General features: G+C 35.7%; 1 protein-coding gene across 1 annotated transcript in view; it reads left to right on the top strand.

Annotated features, from left to right (window-relative positions):
• ARAP2 (ArfGAP with RhoGAP domain, ankyrin repeat and PH domain 2) overlaps positions 1 to 21,903 on the top strand; it is a 154,750-nt gene that overhangs the window by 69,804 nt on the left and 63,043 nt on the right. The window contains exons 10-17 of the mRNA XM_082483122.1: positions 6,928 to 7,043; positions 8,218 to 8,422; positions 9,184 to 9,264; positions 9,939 to 10,121; positions 12,231 to 12,405; positions 13,896 to 14,030; positions 18,886 to 19,030; positions 21,373 to 21,475. Of these exons, the coding sequence (XP_082339248.1) occupies positions 6,928 to 7,043; positions 8,218 to 8,422; positions 9,184 to 9,264; positions 9,939 to 10,121; positions 12,231 to 12,405; positions 13,896 to 14,030; positions 18,886 to 19,030; positions 21,373 to 21,475 (1,143 nt within the window). The remainder of the gene's footprint in view (positions 1 to 6,927; positions 7,044 to 8,217; positions 8,423 to 9,183; positions 9,265 to 9,938; positions 10,122 to 12,230; positions 12,406 to 13,895; positions 14,031 to 18,885; positions 19,031 to 21,372; positions 21,476 to 21,903) is intronic.

Genomic DNA, 21,903 nt, shown 5'->3' with positions numbered 1-21,903 from the left:
TTTCAGTTTAAAAGTTACCCCTCATCCTATCACTCCACTCCCTGATAAAGAGTCCCTGCCAGTCTTTCCTGTAGGCCCTGTTTAGGTACTGGAAAGCTGCTATAAGGTCTCCCCGGAGCCTTCTCTTCTCCAGGCTGAACAGTCCCAACTCTCTCAGCCTGTCCTCATAGGAGAGGTGCTCCAGCCCCCTGATCATCTTTGTGGCTCTCCTTTGGACTTGCTCCAACAGGACCATGTCCTTCTTATGTTGGGCACCCCAGAGCTGGATGCGGTACTCCAGGAGGGGTCTCAAGAGAGCAGAGGGGGAGAATCACCTCCCTCCACCTGCTGGCCACACTTCTCTTGCTCCAGCCCAGGATACAGTTGGCTTTTTTGGCTGTGAGTGGACGTTGTCGGCTCATGTTGAGCTTCAACTTCTCATCAGGCAACACCCCCTCGAACAATAGCTCGAGTCATTTTCAAGTTGTTCTATTGTGGGATGCAGGAATTTTGCTTAGCTAAGTTAACAACCTAAAATTGATGATTTGACTACCCCACATACCATAACAGATGAGCACAAAGCTACAGAGTTAACACGCACAGACAATTTGAATTCTAGCGTCTCCTTGCTCATCAGGGCTTGAGTCAGCAAACTGCATGTTCTTTTAACATCACTTTTGTGCGTGTGTAATTATATACTATATGCTTCACTGCGGTTTCATTTTGAGACCTCATTAGGAAGACTGTAAGAGAAAGTACATATATCTACTCATGGTGGTTTTTATTCCAACACGTGATATGTAACTATTGCCTAAAATCTGTATCAAAAGACTTGGGACGTAAGTCTCTAAAGATTTGGAAAAACTGATGAAAGGTAACTGGGGAGGCTAAGCCTAAGTGTAGTTTAAAAGGAGAGGAAATCAATATAAACTTGTGGAGAAGAATTAGTATCATCAAAGCAATTTCTGCGTTACTAGTTACTGTTTTTCAAACTCTAATACATAAATATGTCTTAATTTTTCATTAACATGAAAAGATTTTTTTCCCCACCTTTCTGTTGCAGAAATTAGCCTTCCTTAATAGCTAGAAAGGCTGAAATACGTACCTCCAATTAAGGAAGAGAGGAGAGAAACTATGATTGCTTTATCTGAAGGATTCTAGTTACTGGCTTTTAATCATTCTGGAATAATTTAGTTGTTTGAAGGGAATCAAATGCCATGGGGCTAGAATGAAGGAAAAGTCTAAATCACGTTAAATTGTTAAGGGAATTCTCAGATCTTTCAGAAATAAGGCTTAGTCTAATTGTCACAAACTTTGTGAAGCTTCCCCAAAGTAAACCTAAAGAGCTATTGCAAATAGCAAAGTTAAATTCAAGGAAATGTGTAAGGTTATATTTTGGAACTCTGAGCAGAGATATTGTGATTGAAGGTCCAGAACCTTCTGTATATGGGCAATAGGACAAGAGTAGTGTTGAAAATATGGATGGGCCCTTTGTAAATTAGTCGTAGAATGGTAAGAAAGATGAATATTTTAAAAAAAAGCATGTGTGCACATATAAATGCACACCTATGTATATGTGTGTGTATATATATGTTTATATGTAGTATATTCTTCTTGTTGTATTATCTAGTACTTCTTACCATTCCTGGAGCCTTATAATGTGTGTGTGTGTGTGTGTGTGTGTGTGTGTGTGTGCGCGCGCGCACCCCCTTAAATACTGCATGACCTCTAGATCAGACAGCCAAAGACAAAAAACAGGAAAGGGGTCACGATCTCTTAATTCACAGGAAGGAAACTGATGTGCAGCGAGAATACCCAGGTGATGTAGCAGTTTCAGAAAGTGCTGTGCTCCCAGCATACACCTATACTACTTCTGTACTTCAGAGTTCTAGACTTCTGTACTTTCTCTACTTCAAAATCTACTACAAATATATATTTACATATATATGCTTGTGTGTGCATATGTAGAAACATATTCTCTTGAAATCATGGCAGCAATTTTCCTTTTTCTCTGCTGTCGCTGTTATCCCCTTAGTTCTCCAGAAAAACAAAACAAACAAAAAAAACCCAAAACCACCAAGATAAAAATATGGACTGCTATTTCTAATGTGAATACAGTTAGTTAACCTTTAAAATAAAATTTGCAGTTTACCTTTACCCCAAATTCTTGGAAATAAGCTTATAATTGTGGTTGGGTTTTTCGGAGATGTTTTCCTGAGGCAAGTTTTTGTTTGTTTGTTTGGGTTTTTTTAATCACCTTTATATATTGTGGAAGTAATGTATTTGGATGTGTTGTCTTTTATGAATTTAACATGATTATAACTGCTAAGGCAATAAAAGTTGAGGAAGACAAGCAGCAGCTCTAGAACTTCTGTGCTCAGATGAATTTTGGTTTGAGTAAAACAACAAGAATGCCAGCCCAAATGTTACTAGTACAAAACTGAGTGGCAGGAGAAAAATAAAAAGAAAGAAAAAGTATTGTACTTTCCAGGGAGAAGAGTACTTCGTAAAGAAGGTCTGTTCATTAACTGAGAGCCACAAGATTCAGCCTCTAATTACAGATTTGTTTAAGAATTCCATAGAGAAAGATGCCTGGGCTTGTCTTTTTAAGACGATATATCAAAAGTTGTGTTCAGCAACTGTGAATATTACACTTGTTTAGATGTAGCTGCACAATTTTATTCATACATGTCCTTAAGTTTTCCTTAACCTTGGTGTTTATTTCTCTGTCTGTAAAAGAACGGTGATATATTGGAAAAGGTATGAGACTAATTTTGAAGCTGCTTGAATTTGATCCAGAATAGAATGGAAGAAAGGTTAGTAAAGCCTGACTCGGGGTAGCTTTTGCCTATGAAAAGATAATACATAACAGAGAAATCAATTTTGTACACCGATACGCACTTTACAGATAGATGGTAAAGGTATGTTTAAAAAAAAAAAAAGTTGTATAATTTCACAGTTTATATACAGATGGCAGGTTTTCATAGGTTATGTCTTTTTCAGACACGGGTAATGACGGCATCAAGACTCACACGTTATAATCATTCCTCCTTCAGGAAGGAACACCTTACCAGAAAGCCAGTACTCATCTTGTAGTTAACTACTTTCCCATATTAGTATTTTTGGCCTTCAGTTAACTATGTTGTTTAGTGAATACTTTTGATCCATTATTATATCTGTAAAGAATTTGTGGGTTTTTTTAAAAAGCTCTTATTGTCAACCCATTTTTCAACCTTTCTTCAAATTAAGCTGGTATAAATATAGAAATTTAAGACATATCTATATTTAAAAAAACAAACAAACAAACAACAAACCAACCCTCGGCTTTCTCTATGCATTTTTGAATCATCTTAAACTTTTCTTTGTTTTTCAGAAAGTCTAACAGTTTAATCTATCTGAAACAATGAGCTTTCAGTCTGTAGAAGCAAGACAATTTTTATTCTGAAAAGATACTGCTTGGTCTTGCTGTCAGTACATTTTGTGTAGTGGTTGAATGGCCCTATTGTACTCTTGTGCACTCAAAGTGAATGAATTTATCTTTCGAAGTGGAGCATTTCTTTCTTCCCTGTACCAATTCCCACTTCGGTTTCTGAAGGAGAGAACAAGACTGCACTCCTGAAAGCATATAATTCTGAACCTTGAAAATTAGATTCCAGTGTACCTGTCGCTCACAAAACCTGTTTTATGCCAAGTGTTGTACAGTTACTATAAAGAGTTTGTTTGGACCATTACAGAAATAACTTCTCTCTAATGTAGCAATGAAATTGGTTAATTTGCCACCATCTTCAGTTCTGAAAAGTATATTCCTCACTTCTAATTTCTTAACCTTTCTGACATTCCTCACACTGAAATTCAGTACTGCAAGTTCTTACGCACTTGCTGAATTTTAAACATTATAATAGTTATTCTCTGTTCAGTGGGATTGTTCATACGTGGGGTACGTGTGCAAATTTTGAAGGGCTGGTGCTCCAGCTAAGGGTAAAGACTTTCAAGTTAATGCATTTCATTTCTCAAATGCTTTCTTAGTTCTGCATTGTTAAATTCAGTACAACAAAGTTTGGTGTCTGTCTTCACAGCCATATAAACGTGTGTGATCTTTGGCCTGGGGGGGTGCTTCCATGCAGCCTGCTGCCTTCTTGCTCCAAGGAAAGTGGGTACAGCTTAGCTGTTCGAAGGCACGTAAAAGAAGAGATTGAAGGAAATACAGGATAGAGATTTTCAGGAGGGAATAGTATGGAACAGGTAGATGAATAAAGTTTTGTTACCGTTTCTTTTCTCTAATGTAATGAAATTCTCAGTTATCAGGCAAAAAACCCCATAGCATACATGCAAAAAAGGAACTACTTTTTTGCACAATTAGTGTTTGGGAAGTTTATGAAGTAGGATGCTGTGGAGGACTCAAAGCACAAATTTGTTCAAATTCCTTGAAGATGTGGCTGTCAGTGGCTAGTATGTATGATGGCTTCGCTGCAGCTGTTTACCCAGGGACTTTCTGAGCTGGAAGTCCTTGGATTGCTGGAAGCTTATTTGGGAAGATGAGAACATACCTTTTCTTATTTATGTTCTTTTTATGACAGTTGCCAGTAGCAAGTGCTTAAAGGGAAGTGTACTAGGTGAACTTTTGATCTGGCTCGGTATGGTAATTATTATTTCAGTCATCTTCATTACTCAGCATTTACCTTCGGTAAACTCTGTTCTGGACTTTAGAGTATATTGAACTATTAACCGTGGCTTCTGGCAGTCATTCATTTGTTATTTAATAAACAAAGAATGCATTGCACTGTTGTTCAGGTACAAGAATTGTCTCATTACCTATCCTTTAAAAATCAGGACTTCTTAAGACCAGTTATTTGAAATTGAATCCAACAAATGAAATCTGTATCCAGTTTACATCTCAGAAATGCAAACCACTTAATTCTAGAAAGTTAAAGTTTCTAGGTTGTGGTGGTTTTTTTTTCATTTTGCTCATTTGATTTCATAGAATCATAGAATGGTTTCGGTTGGAAGGTTTAAGACACTGCTGCTAATAGAAATAAAAATATAGTATTTCTGTATCCTCAATCTTTTTGGTTTTTTTTTTACACTGTATTTCATGCTTCTGTTTTTCTCACTGGAGATGTCTGACTTTAAGAATGCTTCACTGCTACGGAGCATGCTGTCAAGTTCATACTCAAAAACACGTTCTGCCCACTCCTTTCCCATAGAACTGATCTGTGAGGATGAATTAGGGACTATGTAGGCTTCACAGAACTCATTGCTGTCTTCTAAGGCAGACGTGTCAGTATGAAAATCATTACTTTATAGGAAAATGAGGTGGGCACTGAAGATGAGGCGGGAGGATAAACATGTCTAAGTTACAGGATATGAGGGGAGAAAAAAGGTAAAAATACTAAAAAATATATTGTATGAGGAGTAGCTAAGCCAGGGTACTTTGTTGAGAAGTTACTACTTTTTATGAGGGTTTGCGCTGAAATCCACACCTGGGTTCCACACTGTTACTGTCAAAGCTAATGGAAGGTTAAAAAAAAATAACTCTTAATAAGCAGTCTGGCAAGGAAACACTAGCTGACTGATACCACACTATGTTTAATTACTGGAAATGATGGCATTTTAAAAATCTCATTTTAAAATGGGCACTATAATGCCTTTTGGGGCATAATTCTCTTCAATGCCTCATGTGATATAATTAGTACTTCCACTTGTGCGTAGACCCATTATGTCAGATTTAGCCATATCAATCATGGCTAAAATAATATTTTTATTTGGTCATACCTGAAATAGGGTAATGAAGTGGAAGGAGTTTTGTGAAGTATCTTCTCCATGTGAGCTTTAATGCTCACAAAATTTGAAAATCTTATGAAGAGAAACTCATCAGTGATGCAGGTTTAAATATGTATTTGCTAGAAGAACAATCCCCTCTGCACAGGCAGGTAACTCTGAAGCTTTTCCCTTCCAGTGCTCCTATTTTTATCAGCACGTACCCAACTACTTGTTATGTGAGAATTAACTTAGTGAACATCCTGCAGATGGTAAGATATGTGGGTTTGGCTTTTTGCTTGGGTGATGTAATTTGTTTTTGTTTCTGATGCAGTTACTTTTCCAAGAAGTATGCTGATATTTCCAGAAATTAGCTTGTGGAACTGACTACCATTAGATGAACATCTAAATCAGTTTAAGAAGGAGATACTGATGGTGTTCTAAATAGATCAGAAATAATATATGTGCCTGTCTGTTTCCAAAATGCATGCATTTGAGAGAGCCTCACAAGAGCTTACTAAACATTTTGTTACCCAACTGTGTTAATCTAAGATTGGTTTTTATTTTAATTTTAAGTACATCGTTCCAGGGGTGGGGGTCATTTCTCTTGGTTTAAGGCAAAAATGTTTAGCATTTCTAATAGAGTCAGAGATAACCCTTTGTCTATTTTAGCTGCTGTATAGGACTCTTTTCAGACGTATTTGACATGTTTAGTTCATGTAATACATCAGAAGCACGAGCAACCAAAGGTTTAAGAAAGAATTTCATACCTTTATTTTGTTAAAACAGTCTGTTTAAAAGCACGCAGAACTGCTGTCAATGAGAATGTATAGATGTATAAACATTATTTAGTCACTAAAGCATAATTTAAGCTAGATGCTTCTACAGTTTTGGGGCCACATCTTAATGCAATCTGTTATTTAACCTTTTTTTCCTTCATTAAGAGCTACAGTGTGCATTTTTTTTTTCTCCTACTAACAATCAAGTAAGGTCATTCTGGCCATTAGAAGCGTAGTGTTTGGATAAAATTTAGTATAGGTTTATTTATCCATTTATGAATTAGGAGTTTGTATGTTGTGGCCAAAATATGTATTACTGACCTTGGATTTTTGGACCATGCTGACTTAATTATTCTATGCATAATTGATTCTTGAGTGATAAAACCCTGAACTCTTGATGTCTTTTCCGTAGGATTTTAAGACCGGATTCGGTGTCACTTTAATCCCTATGAATGTGGCAAATGTAAAACAAGTGGATCGGACTGCAAAGCAATCTTTTGAAATAATTACTCCTTATAAAAGCTTTAGGTGAGAACTTTAATATTTACATTACAAAATATGCAAATAGCTAATATACTAAAGAAATACTTGTTTCATACTACAATGATTTATCTAATTTGGATGAAAAGGTAATGTTTTTATTAAGAATGTTCAGCACTTTTTAAAAAAAGCAAAAGGATTTTCTTTCCTTTGTTTAGCTGTGTGCTTCATCTGTTACCTTCTTGACTAGGCATCCTATGCCCATAAATTCATATTTTTATTTAGGCTTCTTTGTTCGTTCTGTGCAAGGGCAGAAAAAAAAAAAGTCACTTTAACAACTTGGCTCCATCTTAAAGAATAATAAACTGCCGCAGTGAAATAACGTTGCATCCATTTAATAAAAAGCATTTTATTTGAAAAGAAAAGAATCAATCATGTGCCGTGCCTTGTAGAAATCCTCCTCTGAAATCAGTAGAATGTTTCACTTTGGCTGATGCTGTGACTTGTAAGGATGTTTAAGAAAAAAAGAAAAGTATATGCTAATAAAGCCTTTTTTTAAGTGTTGTAGTGTTTCTTAAATGAAATTTCAGTAATGCGCGAGAAGAAGAAATCACTTTGTTCTCCTGGGCTTGCTAAATGTTAGCAAAGAATTTCCTTGCGTTCTCAGTTGACTAGAGTAGCAGGTAAATTAATCTTGATCAGTGATTTGAATCTGTGGCTAGATGGTAGATAGCTAATTCTTTGAGTTTCTCTCAGCCGTCACCATGTTGGTGTTTGCCTATTATTATTTATATATTTCAAAAAGATCAATTTAAATGAAAAGCATTTTTTGGATGTTGTAGTTAGCAATTCTGTTATTCCTCAGTAAGTCTTTGCATTTCCATATGTCATTCTATGCTTTTGTTGAAGTTCAGGCTTTAGGTTTGGTGTATAGTAACACAAAAAGACTGAAAGTAACTCAGTAATGTAATTTGAACATTACAGAAGCTACATAGCTCATGCTAGTAATGGTTTTGTTGAAAACTGAGCACAAAAACAGAGGGAGTTTTCATTGACGAAAAATACAAAATAATACATTCCATCTTAGTATTTATATCTGTGTAGAGGAAGATTTTCTGACTGTCATTTTGGGTGTAAATGTAATAAATGAGAGAGACTACAGACTATGTTTAATTGGGCTTTAAAATAAAGATCAATAACACAGAAAAGTCAATTGTTTCAGCTTTACAGCAGAGTCGGAAAGAGAGAAACAAGACTGGATTGAAGCACTGCAGCAATCGATAGCAGAAACTCTGTCTGATTATGAAGTAGCTGAGAAGATTTGGTTCAATGAGTCCAACAGGAGCTGTGCGGACTGTAAAGCTCCCAGTCCTGACTGGGCATCCATCAATCTCTGTGTTGTCATTTGTAAGAAGTGTGCAGGTAGAGTAATTAATGACAGGCTGTGTGGGTTCTACAAAATGTCATATTTGCATATCTGTGTATGTCCTTGAATTGGCTTTTTTCATTTTTACAGTGCCATCCTTCTGAAAGTTTTGACAAACAAAAAGTGAACATAACTTTTTTTTTTTTTTTTTTTTTTCCTAATAGCAAGGTCATCCTTATGCATAAATGCACTTCCATGCATAAATGACAGGTCTGTGAGGTGATTGGTTTCCCTCAGATGAATAATCCTTCACAATTAGTGGAAATTAAGACACACTAGCACTTTGTGGGAAATGGCTGGCTTTTGCAAGGCTGGTTGCCAAAGGATAACAATTTTTAGTGTATAAATTTGGGGTATTAATTCTGTTACATCAGGGCATATTTTACTGCCAATAGGGATAGCTTTTTCAGACACTACAAAAATCTACTTCTCTCGTGTTTTATATTTAAATATGTGCTTAAGCAGTAGATTCAGGGAAATAGTTTATAATTCTAGGCTTTCTTTCAAAACAAACCATCCCAAATGCATTCTCCACCAGACAGCGTACTTTGTTTATTCATTACTATCAAATACAATCCACTTTTTTTTAATTTGGGGGCTGGGGGGTGTTTTTATGTTATATTGAAACGTTAAACCCAGCCTTTTTTAAAAAAGCAATTAGAATAAATCTGCCTTCATTAATTTTTTTTTTTTTTTTAGCAGAAGAGAAACCTAGTTTAAGTGCTTTAGTTAAGTAAAAATACTCTTGGATTTTCAGGACAGCACAGATCTTTAGGACCAAGAGATTCAAAGGTCCGGAGTTTAAAAATGGATGCCAGCATTTGGAGCAATGAACTTATTGAGGTATGTTGTGATATTCTCTTTGTTCCGTCTTGAAAACTACTCTATGCATAGGAGATATTTATTGCTTTACTCACAAAAAAACTGAACATATAGCTGCTAAATAACGTGCTGCTGTTATAGTAAACTTAATGTTTCCGGGAATAATGTACCTTTCTGTCATTCAAAATATTCTTTCTCTTTTTTTTATAACCATCTGCACAATTTTTCTTAATATTACTCCAAGCATCTAATTTTTGGGGGAAAAGAAAATAAAATGCTTTTGGTGAGCAATCATGATGGACAATATTGAGAAGGGGAAAAGAAAGGAAACTTGTCACTACCAGTTTAATTGCTTGGGGTGTTAAAAAATGGTGCTGCTAGAGAGATTTGAGTCATCAGTGTTTTCTTTGAAACATATGCTAGTCTTCTCTGAAGCTTTCTTGGTATTTTCTAATATTTATTGAAATATTATAACTGATTAGCCTTGTAAAGCTTAGTTTCTGTTGATGCTAAATGGTGACTTACAGACTTTATAGATGACCGTAGGCAGTGACAGAGAGGCTTCCGTCTCCTGCAGGCAATTCTCTTTTCTTTAATAACTTCCGTTTTCAACTTTCGGCAGCTGAAAACCATTCAGAGGCTAGCTTCATATCCTTCATGCTATTTTGCTTATGTTTTTCTTGTGCCTCATCCAGCTCTTTATCATCATTGGAAATAAGAGGGCAAACAGTTTTTGGGCAGGAAATCTTCCTCCAGACGAACAGCTGCATATGGATGCCCCTGCAGAAAAAAGGATAGCGTTCATTACGCAAAAATACAAAGAGGGAAAATTTAGGAAAGCACCTTTTCCCTACAAAACCAAGGAACAGTTGAATAAGGTAATACTAGAATGGGTGAGCCTGTACCATACCTTTTATTGTATCTGTATGCAATTTGGTCATGTTGTTAAACAGGTGGGAAAGAAATTCAGAATCCTGAGTGACATTCTCACAGAGCTGAATAAGGGTTGTTTTGGAGCATTTACAGGACTCATTTCATGATTTCTTAGTTCCTAGTTTTTCCAGTTTGTTTGTAGAAGGTTATGGTAACTATATGATGCCTGTAATATGTCTCCAGAGCCATCAATGAATATGGATCTTTATTTTTCTTCAAATGCACGCTCTAGGGATGCAAATTCCCACTTCGCTTCTTTAGATTCCTTCTTTACATGTTTTTGAGATATGTCTGATATCTGACATTCCCCTACGTTAGATGATCCAGCATTATCAATGGTGAAAGTAGCTCATGCACACTTGTAGCTAACTGGAAATGAAACAAGCTAAAATTAATAGCGAAAAATGTGTTCTCAGTGTTTCCTTTTACACAAGTAACACAAATATTCTTTACAGTTATGAAGTGGAAAATGCCAATTATAATTATAAATTTCTGTGTAATTTTTGTTGCCCGTTTGACTGACTTTTAATATTTGTTGATTTCAGTCATGACTGTTTAGGGTTTATGAATAGAGAAGAATTTAAATGCGTATACATTCTGATGCTAATGCATTCAATTACACAAGTCAAATTGTCTCAAAGGGGATGCAGAAGTTGTGGGGAGTCAGTAACATTTAAAAGTTATTGTGGTTTCAGCTAGAGAGGTCTCATTTGTTCAGTGGTTATTGTGTCAAAAAGGAGGTGTTATTTTCCATGCTATTTATAAGTTGTATGTTAGTTATACACATAAGAAGTTAAAATAACGGCATATACGAATGGTTATCATTAAAACACCTCTAGCCAAAGTGAGAACCATCTTACTGTGTAGCTTGAATTTAGGTTTTCTATATTTCATTGGAATTATACAGAATCACAGAATTGCGAAACACTTTTGGGTGTCCTGGGGAAGTCTGTCTTAGCAAAATAAAATGTTTGGATTGTTTTCTATTTATTGGTAGCAGCTGCGCAAGAGACTTTATATAATATTGTCACTGGGGACCACAGAAAATAGCTCTGTGTTTTACAGGCTTGATTTTTCTGAAGTCTGTAGTTTTTGTTGGTAGTAGGGAAGGGTGTCTGTCAATTACTCATTTACTGAGAAAAAATATCAGATGTAATGGTCAAATTTTCCATAGAGACATGAAATTACCATGTAATATGGTGGTCATTGCCAAGTAAGTCTAGAACTTTTACTGTACTGTCTGCCCTGTCATCTTGTGCCTACTGGATGCGTATATGTTTATTAGAGCAGCTGAATTTTGGAGTAGTCCTTTTCTTTGTGTTTGGTGATTTCTGCCTTAATCATTTCAGAAAAACTCATTCATTAACTAAATAATTTAAACACATATTAAATCGTAGAAATTGTTACGGAATAGATTGCTGTAATTGTGTAGCTACCCTGGTTTTAAAGTAGTGGACCAGGTTTTAAGGTTTTGGACCAACATTTTGAAAGGAAAAAAAAAAAAAGTTTATGTTTTTCTGTCTTCATGTGTGAAAATGAAAGGGAACTGTTGTTTTAGCATGTGGTGAAATCTTTCAATCTCAAGGAAGATGCTCAAGTATGAAGATGCCCTAAAGAACAGTTGCCTTGTAGACTGTCCGTAGTTTTGAAGAAACTCCCTATGAATTTCAGTCTGTTTCCTAGTAATAGAATTTAAGAATCACATCTTGGCTCTTTGGTTGAACTTTTGAGGTTTGAAAGAATAAGATTTTTTTTCTGTAGCAGTTTGGTGTGTGAAAGAAAAGGAGCAGGAATTTTTTATGTAAATAAACAAGCTTCCCCTCCAATTGTATTAGTGTGATCCTTCCCAAGTGAAGGGATTCTTTTTCTGTTGTTGCTGCTTTTTTCTAGATTCAGACTATACTTCATGAGTTCTGCTACTTCTCGCTGTTTATGGTCTCTGAAAATGCAGGGGAACTATTGGGGGTGGAAGGACTTGCATTGAAATTACATGTACTTGTTGCCAATAACTTTCTAATTTAAACAGACTTCTTGTTTTCCCTCTCCATGATAAGGCCCTGTGTGCTGCCGTAGTTAAACAAGATGTGCTAGAAACTCTGATGTTGCTGTTTAGTGGGGCTGATGCAATGTGTGCCACTGGAGACCCTGTGTACAGTACCCCATACTTACTAGCCAAGAAAGCTGGACAAAGACTGCAGATGGAATTCTTGTACCATAATAAGTTCTCGGGTAGGATACATTCTCTTTGTCTCGATCTTCTAATTTTACGTTGGGCAAAAGGGAGGGAAGGAAGGTATTTAAAAGAAAAATTGGCATTGATTTGAACAACAGTGATATAGCGGAGGGGGAATTGTGATGGTATTAGCTGTATTTCTAGCAGATGGCATATGTAACTACAATTTACTTTTATTTTGCTCAGACATCAAGTTTAGGACTTAATAATAACAAAGCTGCTGATAACTAATAGACCTAATACCCTTAGTCATAACACAGAAGACAAACATCGTCTGCTGTGCCAGTATTATCAGGCTTTTGCCAGAAAAAATGGGTATATACCGTTAACATGTATCTAAAATGTTCATCTTGGGCTTTGTTTTTTCTTAAAAATAGTTTAAATTGATATGTATACCTATGGCACACAGACCTGCCTGTTCTTTCACAAACTCTCCTCCCAAAATAAAACTCGCCTCGAACCTGTATTATGATCTATCCCAGCAAACTATCTTTTTTACAGATCACAACATCTGTCACAGCTTGGAGCACGTGATAAACTTTAGCCTTGTAAGTCAGCAGTTCTGGTTGCAGTGTGTGACGGTTACAAGGCTCTTGAAAACAGAAAACTATTCTTAAAAGTAAATAAATAAATCAACTGTAGAGTATGGATGTGCCTGACCTTACCCTTTTAAAAGGGCTGTACAGTATCTGAGGCAGTCTGGGAATGCAGATTTACACACAGATTTACACTGGAAAAAATTATCTATGCTATACTGCAGCCAGCATTGTGGACATACTCCTGGACCAACTTTCCATTGTCTCGTGCCGCTCTGCAAAGTAACCCTGCGTAGACTGAACAATGACAGTTTTCATGGGAAATGCAGGGATGACTTAGGGCTTCCTAGAGCAAACGCGGTCCCTTAAGTTCTGCCCGAGCGTTGCTGTCACAAGTGCCGTGCAGCTGTGGTTTTATTGCTAGCGATGCTGCAAGGCTATAGAGGAAAGTTTGCTTGTCTTGGCTCGGTCTTTTCTACTTTTAGTCTTCCAGCCAAGGCAGCATCACCGTGTGCTGGCGCTGGTGTTTGTTCTTTTCTTCAGAGAAAGGGAGGTCATTGCAGGTTGACAGTGATTCTCCGAATCATTGTCTGTCTGCTGTCAGAGTTGGTGGTAAACTTCTAGATAAGCCCTCAAGAGAAACAAATTCCCTTCTGTTGAAGTATGTTACGTAAGGGATGAAAATAAAAGCTTAGTACACCAGAGAACCGTATCTTAGATTACATTGGCAAGCAGTGGTAGAAAATGGCAATGTTGTAACCAGTGGTTTTTTTAACGAATACGTAGGAATTTTCCTTTAGTTATAAAAATAAATAAGATGTATCTGTGTTGTAGTAAAGATATTGCACAGCAACTACATATCTACAGATACGTGGCGAGCAAGACCTGTGAAGAAATGGTTATAACTGACATAAGTTCTGCATGTTACTTACTCCTTTGTCTTTTAATAGATTTCCCAAACTGTGATACCTGTTTTGAAAGTGGCTTCTCTGAAGATTCTTCACATTCCACCTTTCTTTGTGAATTCTTATACAAAGTTTCTTCTAATACTGCTAAGCTTCTTACAGAGAAGAAATTAAAAGAAGGTAATTTACATTATGCATTTGAATAATACATGAATATGTATGGATTGGATAAATTTGGTTCTTTTTAACTTCTTGCATTACTTTTAAAAAGATAAAATGTCTTTGATATGACATATCCTGTTTTGATTTGGTAGACCTCTTTCAGATAAAGAAAATACTGATTGTCTTGATCTTTTTATTCTGTGGTTGACAGAGGAAGAAAACTGAACTACTGAAAAATTACTCAGTTAACAACAGTTATTGATAAATAAAAAACACTTCTCACTTTAATTATATTTAGATAGATGCTACTGATCGATGAAAAGCAGTTTCCATCTGAAATGATAATATTCCAGAAATCATTTAAAAGTGTCGCTGACTTTTTAATAAGAGTCCAAATGCCTAACACCTAGGATATTTCTCAAGCTCATAAACTTTAGAAGTATTCCAAATAGAAATGGGCACTCCCAACAACTTTACAACAAATTGGGGTTAAAATGTGTGTATATTCCAGTAGATAAACATGTTCTTCTGTGTATATCGTTCTTCTGTGTATATCAGTCGTCTTTGATTTCTTTTTTTTTTATTGGAGAGATGTTATCAGATAATTTTCATACCTTTTATTTTTTCCCTTTTCCTCCCCAATTGAGTTTCTATATTTTTCTTCCATCTAAACAAACAAATGATGTCAATTTTTAAAATCTGGGGTGATTTATGGTTGAATTTATTGTTCCTAAAATCTTGACATGGCATCCTGTGTCTATATATACCTATTTTTATATGATTATGTCCATATTCTTGCGGTGTATGCCTTTAAGACCCTTAGTGGAGATTAAAGCATGTTAAAGCACATAACTCCTTTTTAAATATGCTTTTGAAGAATCTATATGTCTGTGTGGGTCCAAATTCTTGAAAACATTGGGTGAGCAAGAGAAATAATGCCCGATCACAGGCATTTCCCAGCAACTTTGCGGTTGTTAGCACAGGCACTTGTGGCAGAAGACTGCTGCTGGAGAGGACCTTCTTGAGGATTGTTCTGAAACTGCACTGAGCTTATTCAGGAAAAAAAGTAATAACTGCAAACCTGATTACTACTTGCTCTAAGTGCAGACCTTGTCTTCTGTGCTGTGGGTGTCTGTATTTATATTCATTAAAAAAACTTTAAAAAAAAAAAAAAGACCCCAGTAAGAGAAATAGAGATCAGGTACACGGCAATACTACTGGTCTCTTCTAACACAATATGTTAGAAGTGCCGTATAAATTTGTAAATAAACTGTATAGATTGAGATTTAGCCAGCATCAATAGGAAGGTGCCTTAAAAATATTTATGAAGAAAGCCCTCAGACAAGAAACAACTGAATTTTGACTGTCTTCCATCATAAGTTTTTAGTGGACAGAAAGGAAGCTGCTTTGAAAGCTTGCAGTCTATTGTTTAGCATTGCACTTACTACTTGAAGGAACATACGGTAAATGGAAAGGAACCAGATTTCCCTCAGCTCAGGTTTTGGCCTCTGAAATTATGATAGTGTCTCATAAATGGTAGATGTTCTGCTGTTTGGTTTTTTGGGGGAGATTTTTTTGGGGTGTTTGTTTGCTTTGTTTATACATTAATGTTGAATTACCCATGTGTTTGTCAGGACTGATGTTTCTGGGATGGGTGCTTTACAGATAGATGGGAAGATAGGTTTCCCTGACCATTTGCAGTTGAAGAAGACAAATGACAAATGGGACAAGGGAGGAAGATGTAATAATAACATCCTTTCAACAACAGCAAAAAAACCCCGCATTTTTGAATTAGAAACTGCTCTTGCCTGAGGGGTCTAATATATCTCAGCCATGTGTAAGAAGTATTATGACAGAAGTTTGTTGTTTTTTTTTTTTTTTTTTTTTTGCTATTTAAAATATAAAACATAATCTTTTTTTTTTCCCCCTTCTGTATTGGCTTTTTTTCCCCCTCCATCAAGAACTGTTTCTACCTTTATAAAATCTTATTAACAAGAAGTAATATGGGATATGCATACCAGATTTTTGGGAATAGGTGGTTGGGTTTTTTTCCTTCTTACTGTCTTTAGAATGTAATTTGATGGTTAGAGTACTAATGTGTGGCAGACACAGTTTCAATTCCCTCCTCTGCCTGTAAATATTCAAATAAGGTCACATTACCCCAAAAAAGTGACCTAGCTGTTTAGTTCTAGAGAAAAGCAGTAAGCTTTCCTGTTGAAGTAGTTCTGAATTGCCACAAACTAATTGAGTTCTCACCGGGCCAGAGAGAGAGCACCATTCTCTCACTGGGGATTACAGTACTTGTCTAAATTTTGAGCCCTGTCCCAAGGACATTGGGGTTTTGATCTACTGTGGTTTTTTTTAAATGCTGTTTGTGGAAAGGACTGCAAGCCAGAATCCTGTTAAGCTGTCTAGCCATTAAACTGGAGTTCTTCCTCAGCGTTAGGGATCTCTGAGGCAGTTGTCAGCCTTGCCTGTAGTGCCAAGGGCTAAAAAATTCAAGCGCTGTGTTTGTTGTCACAGAAAACCGTTATCCCTTTGTGGGCTGAACTCTAATGGTAAAAGGACACTCAAGAAAACATTCAGTGCTGTGAAGTGAACCCAGGTTTCATAAAAGCCAGGTGGAACACCTGGAAATCCGGGCCAGTTTTTCATTGTGTGGGTTTCAGATAGTGCAGGAGAGAGTCTACCAGCCTTGTGTGTACTTCTCATTATTGCAGCGTCAGTGGTGCTATATACTTTTGAGGAAAGTTGTTGTTAAAGCTGTTGATGATCAGCAGGAAGGGAGCTCAAACATTGGTGCTAATCTGATGCAGTGGATCAGAAAGTAAAGGTTAGAAGTTTAGTGGCTCAGGTTTGAAATTTTATTTCTTTTTGCTTCTGTTTTTAGTGTAAAAGGTTTTACGGAGCCCTGTTAAAAGCCTTGACGTTCCAAAATTGTCCTTGAGAGTTGTAACAGTTTAATGAATATTGAAGCCATGAGCTATTTTGTAGAATAGACTTTGGGGAATGGAAGGGGGAAAGCTGGGGGACAAAACACCCTAAACAATCAAACTCTCCAAGTTTGGTGCTCAGCTCCTGTACACCTATACATTTTCAAACCCTTTATCTTATGTTTATTTTAGGATTTAAACTGTGTATTTAGACAGAATATAGATAGAACTACATAGCAAGTAGTATGATAAGTATAAATACTAATAAAACAATACTGATATATTTATAAAACATGTATAAATCATATAGTAAATAATAGGAAAAACTAAATGGATGGAATATCAGATAACATACTAAGTAAGTATTGGCTAAATGCAACTGTAGTTTGGGTTTTTGTTTGGTGGGTTTTTATGTTTCTTTTCCAGAGCTGTTTTACCAAATTCTCACAAATACTTTACCAGAATATTTGCAGCTGTATAGGAATTTTAAGACTGTAGAAATAAACAGACTGTTTTTTCTTAGGACCTGCTTCTCCCCAACGTTGGGAATAGATGCACCTCAAATTATAATCTAAGAACTAGATGTAAGATGGAATGAATGTATGAATATTTTGAGTTGCAAGTAGTTATTAATATGCTCTGTTGTGAGCTGTCTTCATATTTTAGGCTTATAACAGTCTTAATATGCCAAATAAGACTTTTAAGTTGCTCTGCAGATTTTTTTCCTCCACCTTTTTTTTTCTTTTTTTTTTTTAAAGTATAGATGTCCATTATTAGCTACTCCAATATATCTAATTCAAAGTTATTTGAAGATGGACTTCTTAGTAGGTAATTTAACCATCCTCAGCAACTATAAATGTTATATGTTGAAAGCATTCCACAATGTTAGCAGTGTTGCTAAATGAATTTACCCTTGCCTGGTATATATGTGAATAGCAACAAGAGAGATCGCCAGTTCATTCTAATGTGAACATGCCATCCTGAAACGGCTATAGATGCTGCCTGTCTGTGATGTACCTGTTTATCTCCCCCAGTATACAGGAATAAATTCTGTAACATTTCATTACTATCTGACGTTTGGGCCTGCAGTAGGAGAGAAGTGAGCTCAACCACTGAGTACCTGGAAAGAGTTGCTCTGTTAGTATTTTGTTCTTCAGTTTGGCATCTTCTGCTATTTTGGTAACATATTTTCTTTAAAAAAAAAAAAAAAATCATGTTAAAGAACACAATTTCTGACAGTGTTTTCCTTGTGTTTTCCAGTAATGTGCAATTGATAGAAGTTCTGGCATGTATGACATTGTTTTCTCTGGACTATTTGAAAGGCTTTAATTGTTTTCCTTGATTTTGTAATAGAGGGTAGACACGCAAGCATTACCAAACAATTGAAGACAGATAAGACTTGGTTTTGGCCTCTAGTTCCAGTAATGTGAAAGAAAGAGTAGCCCTTTTTTGTTACAGCTTTCCATGATTCACTCACTCATAGAAGCTCTTGTCAGAATATATTGTTCTTGTAGCTTTCAGTATTTCTAACTTTGTAGCATGTTTTCTTTCTGCTTCCTTAACTCTCTTCTGCTAAGTATGTAACATGGTATTGCGTACCAGCTCTGCCCCCATCAAGTTCCACAGCAAGTGAAGTGAAAGCCCTGTACAATAGTAAAGTTAAGTTATGAAGAGATTTAATATACTCATAAAGTAAAAATAAGTGTGTTATATTTGAAATGCTGTTTGCTTAAATTACCACATGCTAGAGTTTCTACAGGTTTAATTAGTATCAACACAGACATTGAATTCCTGGCCTATTGAAGTCAACGAGACTGAGACTTCATCATAAATGTGTTACTGTCAGAACAGAGCTATGCATCCTGTGAGGCAACTTCTGTAGGAAGAAGTAATTTTTATTGTTATGCCAACTGACTTTTCTATTATTTCTTTAATCACAGATTGCAACAAAAGATGGTGCACTTTGGAAAGTGGCTTTCTGAGCTACTATGAAAATGATAAAACTACCACTCCTAATGGTATGATTGACATCAATGAAGTTATCTGTCTTGTAGTGCACAAGTCAGACTTCTTTTTAAATAGAGGGTAGGTTCCCAAATTAATATTTCAATAAACAAACTCAGGTATTTCAAAGACTTTATTCTGGGTTTTCAAAGCTGTTCATTTTTTTCCTGAATTTTGAACATGCAATTTTTTTAAAAAAAAAAGAAAAGCTGGATTGTTTTATGTTGACTTCAATAAATATGTGCTAAGTGGTATTTGGGGATTTTTTTTATAGTGATGTAATGAAAATGTTAGGGTAATTTAAAAGGGCAGCATAAATTAGATACATCTGTTTCTTATTAAAACTGTAATGCATATTCTCAGTGCTTAAAAGGTTACACGATGATAAATTGAACAATTAATACTCATTTTTCTTTCTGGGATTGACCTCTGCCTCAAGCCAAAACTTTTTGCTTTGTTTCTTCCTGATAATAATGCAGTAGATTAGAGTTCTCAATAATGTTTTTGGTTTTGGCCACGGATCTGTCCATCTTTGAAACCCATTCTTTGTTCTGCATCTAAGGACAACAATGTAGCTCTTGAACATTGTGTTAGTTTGAAGATAACTATTTTGTGGTCTTGTTTTTTCTTTTGTAACTCTCTCACGTGCCATTTTTACATTAAAAACATGTGGAGATTCACTTAAGTCTTAGTGATACTTGATTTCTATAGGGCAACTGTTTTGTTTAAACTATGCTTTGGATCCATCTAACAAACTCCATAACAGTTCCTTTTAAATTTCTTTGTGTGTGTATATGTAAAATAACAAGATCTTTTTATAGTATAATACTGTAATTCTTGTAGTTACAAAGCAAAAGTGTCTACAAAGAAAACAGTCTATTCAGTAAGCTTCTGGAGAAGACAACGGGAAGAAAGGACTTTAGCTACTACAGAGATAAAGGGCGTTCAGAGGGGAGAAATCCTGAAACATGGTGATGCCTCACCATGCTATAAAGTACAGTGGAGGTGACCTTCGCTATTCTGCAGTAGCATAACTTTGTGTTATCCAGAAAAAAGAAAAATATCACTTTCTTCTTCTGTTATCGAATCTAATTTATTGCTTGCTACATCTCCAAATGGTTCCACTTCATGATAATATCTTAATTAAAAATGTGTTGGCTGAATACTTCACTTTTAGGGAATAACTAACCTCCTGCTGTGTTTTGCCTGCAGTTGGGTAGTTTTATGAGAAACTTCCTGAAATTTGATATTTCATGTCGTTAAATACTCAGTCCTTAATATATCCATTCTATTAGTCATAATTAAGTATTTACATGCAATTTTCAAAGTGGTCATTGAATATGAGAGAACTGACTCACGTTCAATTCTCCAGATTTAGACAAATCTCAGTATCCAGCATTGAGAGGAAAGAGTACTCCATGTATTTGGATTCTAGGGAGAGATCACAGATGAAATCATGCTATAAATTGGTGAATGATAATTCATAAGTTAAAGACTGACCTTAAGTCCAACAAGAGACTTACTTTCCAAATTCCACCACAATTTCAACTATTTTGCTTTTTCGTCTTTTACTATCCTTATTTGTCAGTTGAAAATCAAAAAACAGGGTCCATCTGTTTAAATAATTATATACTTTTTAAAAATAAAAAAAAAAAAAACAAGAACTGTCCCCCAAAAAAACTTTTAAGAACTTCTTGAGCTACAGCAACTTCAAAGGGTAGTTATAAACACGACGGAACCCAACTCTTCTTGGTGGTGGCAGGTGATACAAGGAGTGGCAGTGACCATGAGTTTCACCCTAGGAGTTTGAGGCTGGGTGACAGCAAAAGCCTGTTCATTAGAAGGGTGGTGGAGACCAGGAGCTGGTTGCTGAGTGAAATAGTTGTCTCCATCCTTAAAGGTTTGCAAGGTTTTGATCTATGGTTAGTGATAGTCCTGCTTTGAGCAGGAGACTAGACCAAGTGACATCTAAAAGTCCCTTCGAACCAACATTTCTATGATTCTGCGGTAATATGTTTACAACTTCCCTGTCAATGAGTTGGTCTGCTTACACTAAACCTAAACAAAATGTTTCGAATGCATCACAAAAATATAGTTGCTGAAATCATGTGAATTTGCAAATGCAAAAAGCTGCCTGTGAATTTTAATGACTATATGTGAACACTTTTATTAATTTCAGAATTACTGAAAAAACTATTATGCGGTAGCTTCTAAACACGTGTTGACCTGAAAAGCACTTTGATTGTATTGTATTATAAAATACTCTTTTATTAGTTGGGTTGTACTTGCAAGATTGGAGGAGAAATGCAGATAGATTCCATTCCATAGGTATGAAATATTGAAAAAATAGAGAAATGGGACTCTTGTGTACTTACTGTTATGAGGACTACATACAGCTGCCTGTTTCCTCTTGCTTGCTTTAGGGACATCTTTACCTTTGAAATCTACTTAATGTCAGAGCGCGTTTTTCTATTTGGAGCTGAAACTGCATATTCACAAAGAAAATGGACTTGGGCAATAGCTAAGGTAATACTGATAATTATCTTTTCCAGTTAGGCCAGGAGCCTTTGCACAAAGAATAAAGTGTCATTGTTAGCTTAAAATCCTCTGAGAAGCCATTCTTGATGAATACTGATCTATCCTTTGTGTAAAGGTTTCTTGTGCAGCAGGAAGAAATAACTTCTGTGATTTAATGTTTGAAACAAGATAATAAAAAAAAATGGAAAAGGAATTGAAGCAACATTTTAATGCCGACCTTAAGAATATATTAAAGGTGCTCTAGTATAAAGACATATACTCTATGAATTTATTTCAGCTAAGTTTTTTTATGATTGCAATTCTATTTTATTTGCTGAAGCAGAGTTCATAAAGCAGTACTGTATTTTATACAGTACCAAAAGCTAATAGTTACACCACTAAGTAAATCAACTCTGGTTTAAAAATCAAAAATGTTT

Source organism: Vanellus vanellus (genome assembly GCF_965231255.1).
Source record: "Vanellus vanellus genome assembly, chromosome: 4".
Lineage (NCBI taxonomy): Eukaryota > Metazoa > Chordata > Aves > Charadriiformes > Charadriidae > Vanellus > Vanellus vanellus.
This window is presented reverse-complemented; position numbering and strand designations above follow the sequence as displayed.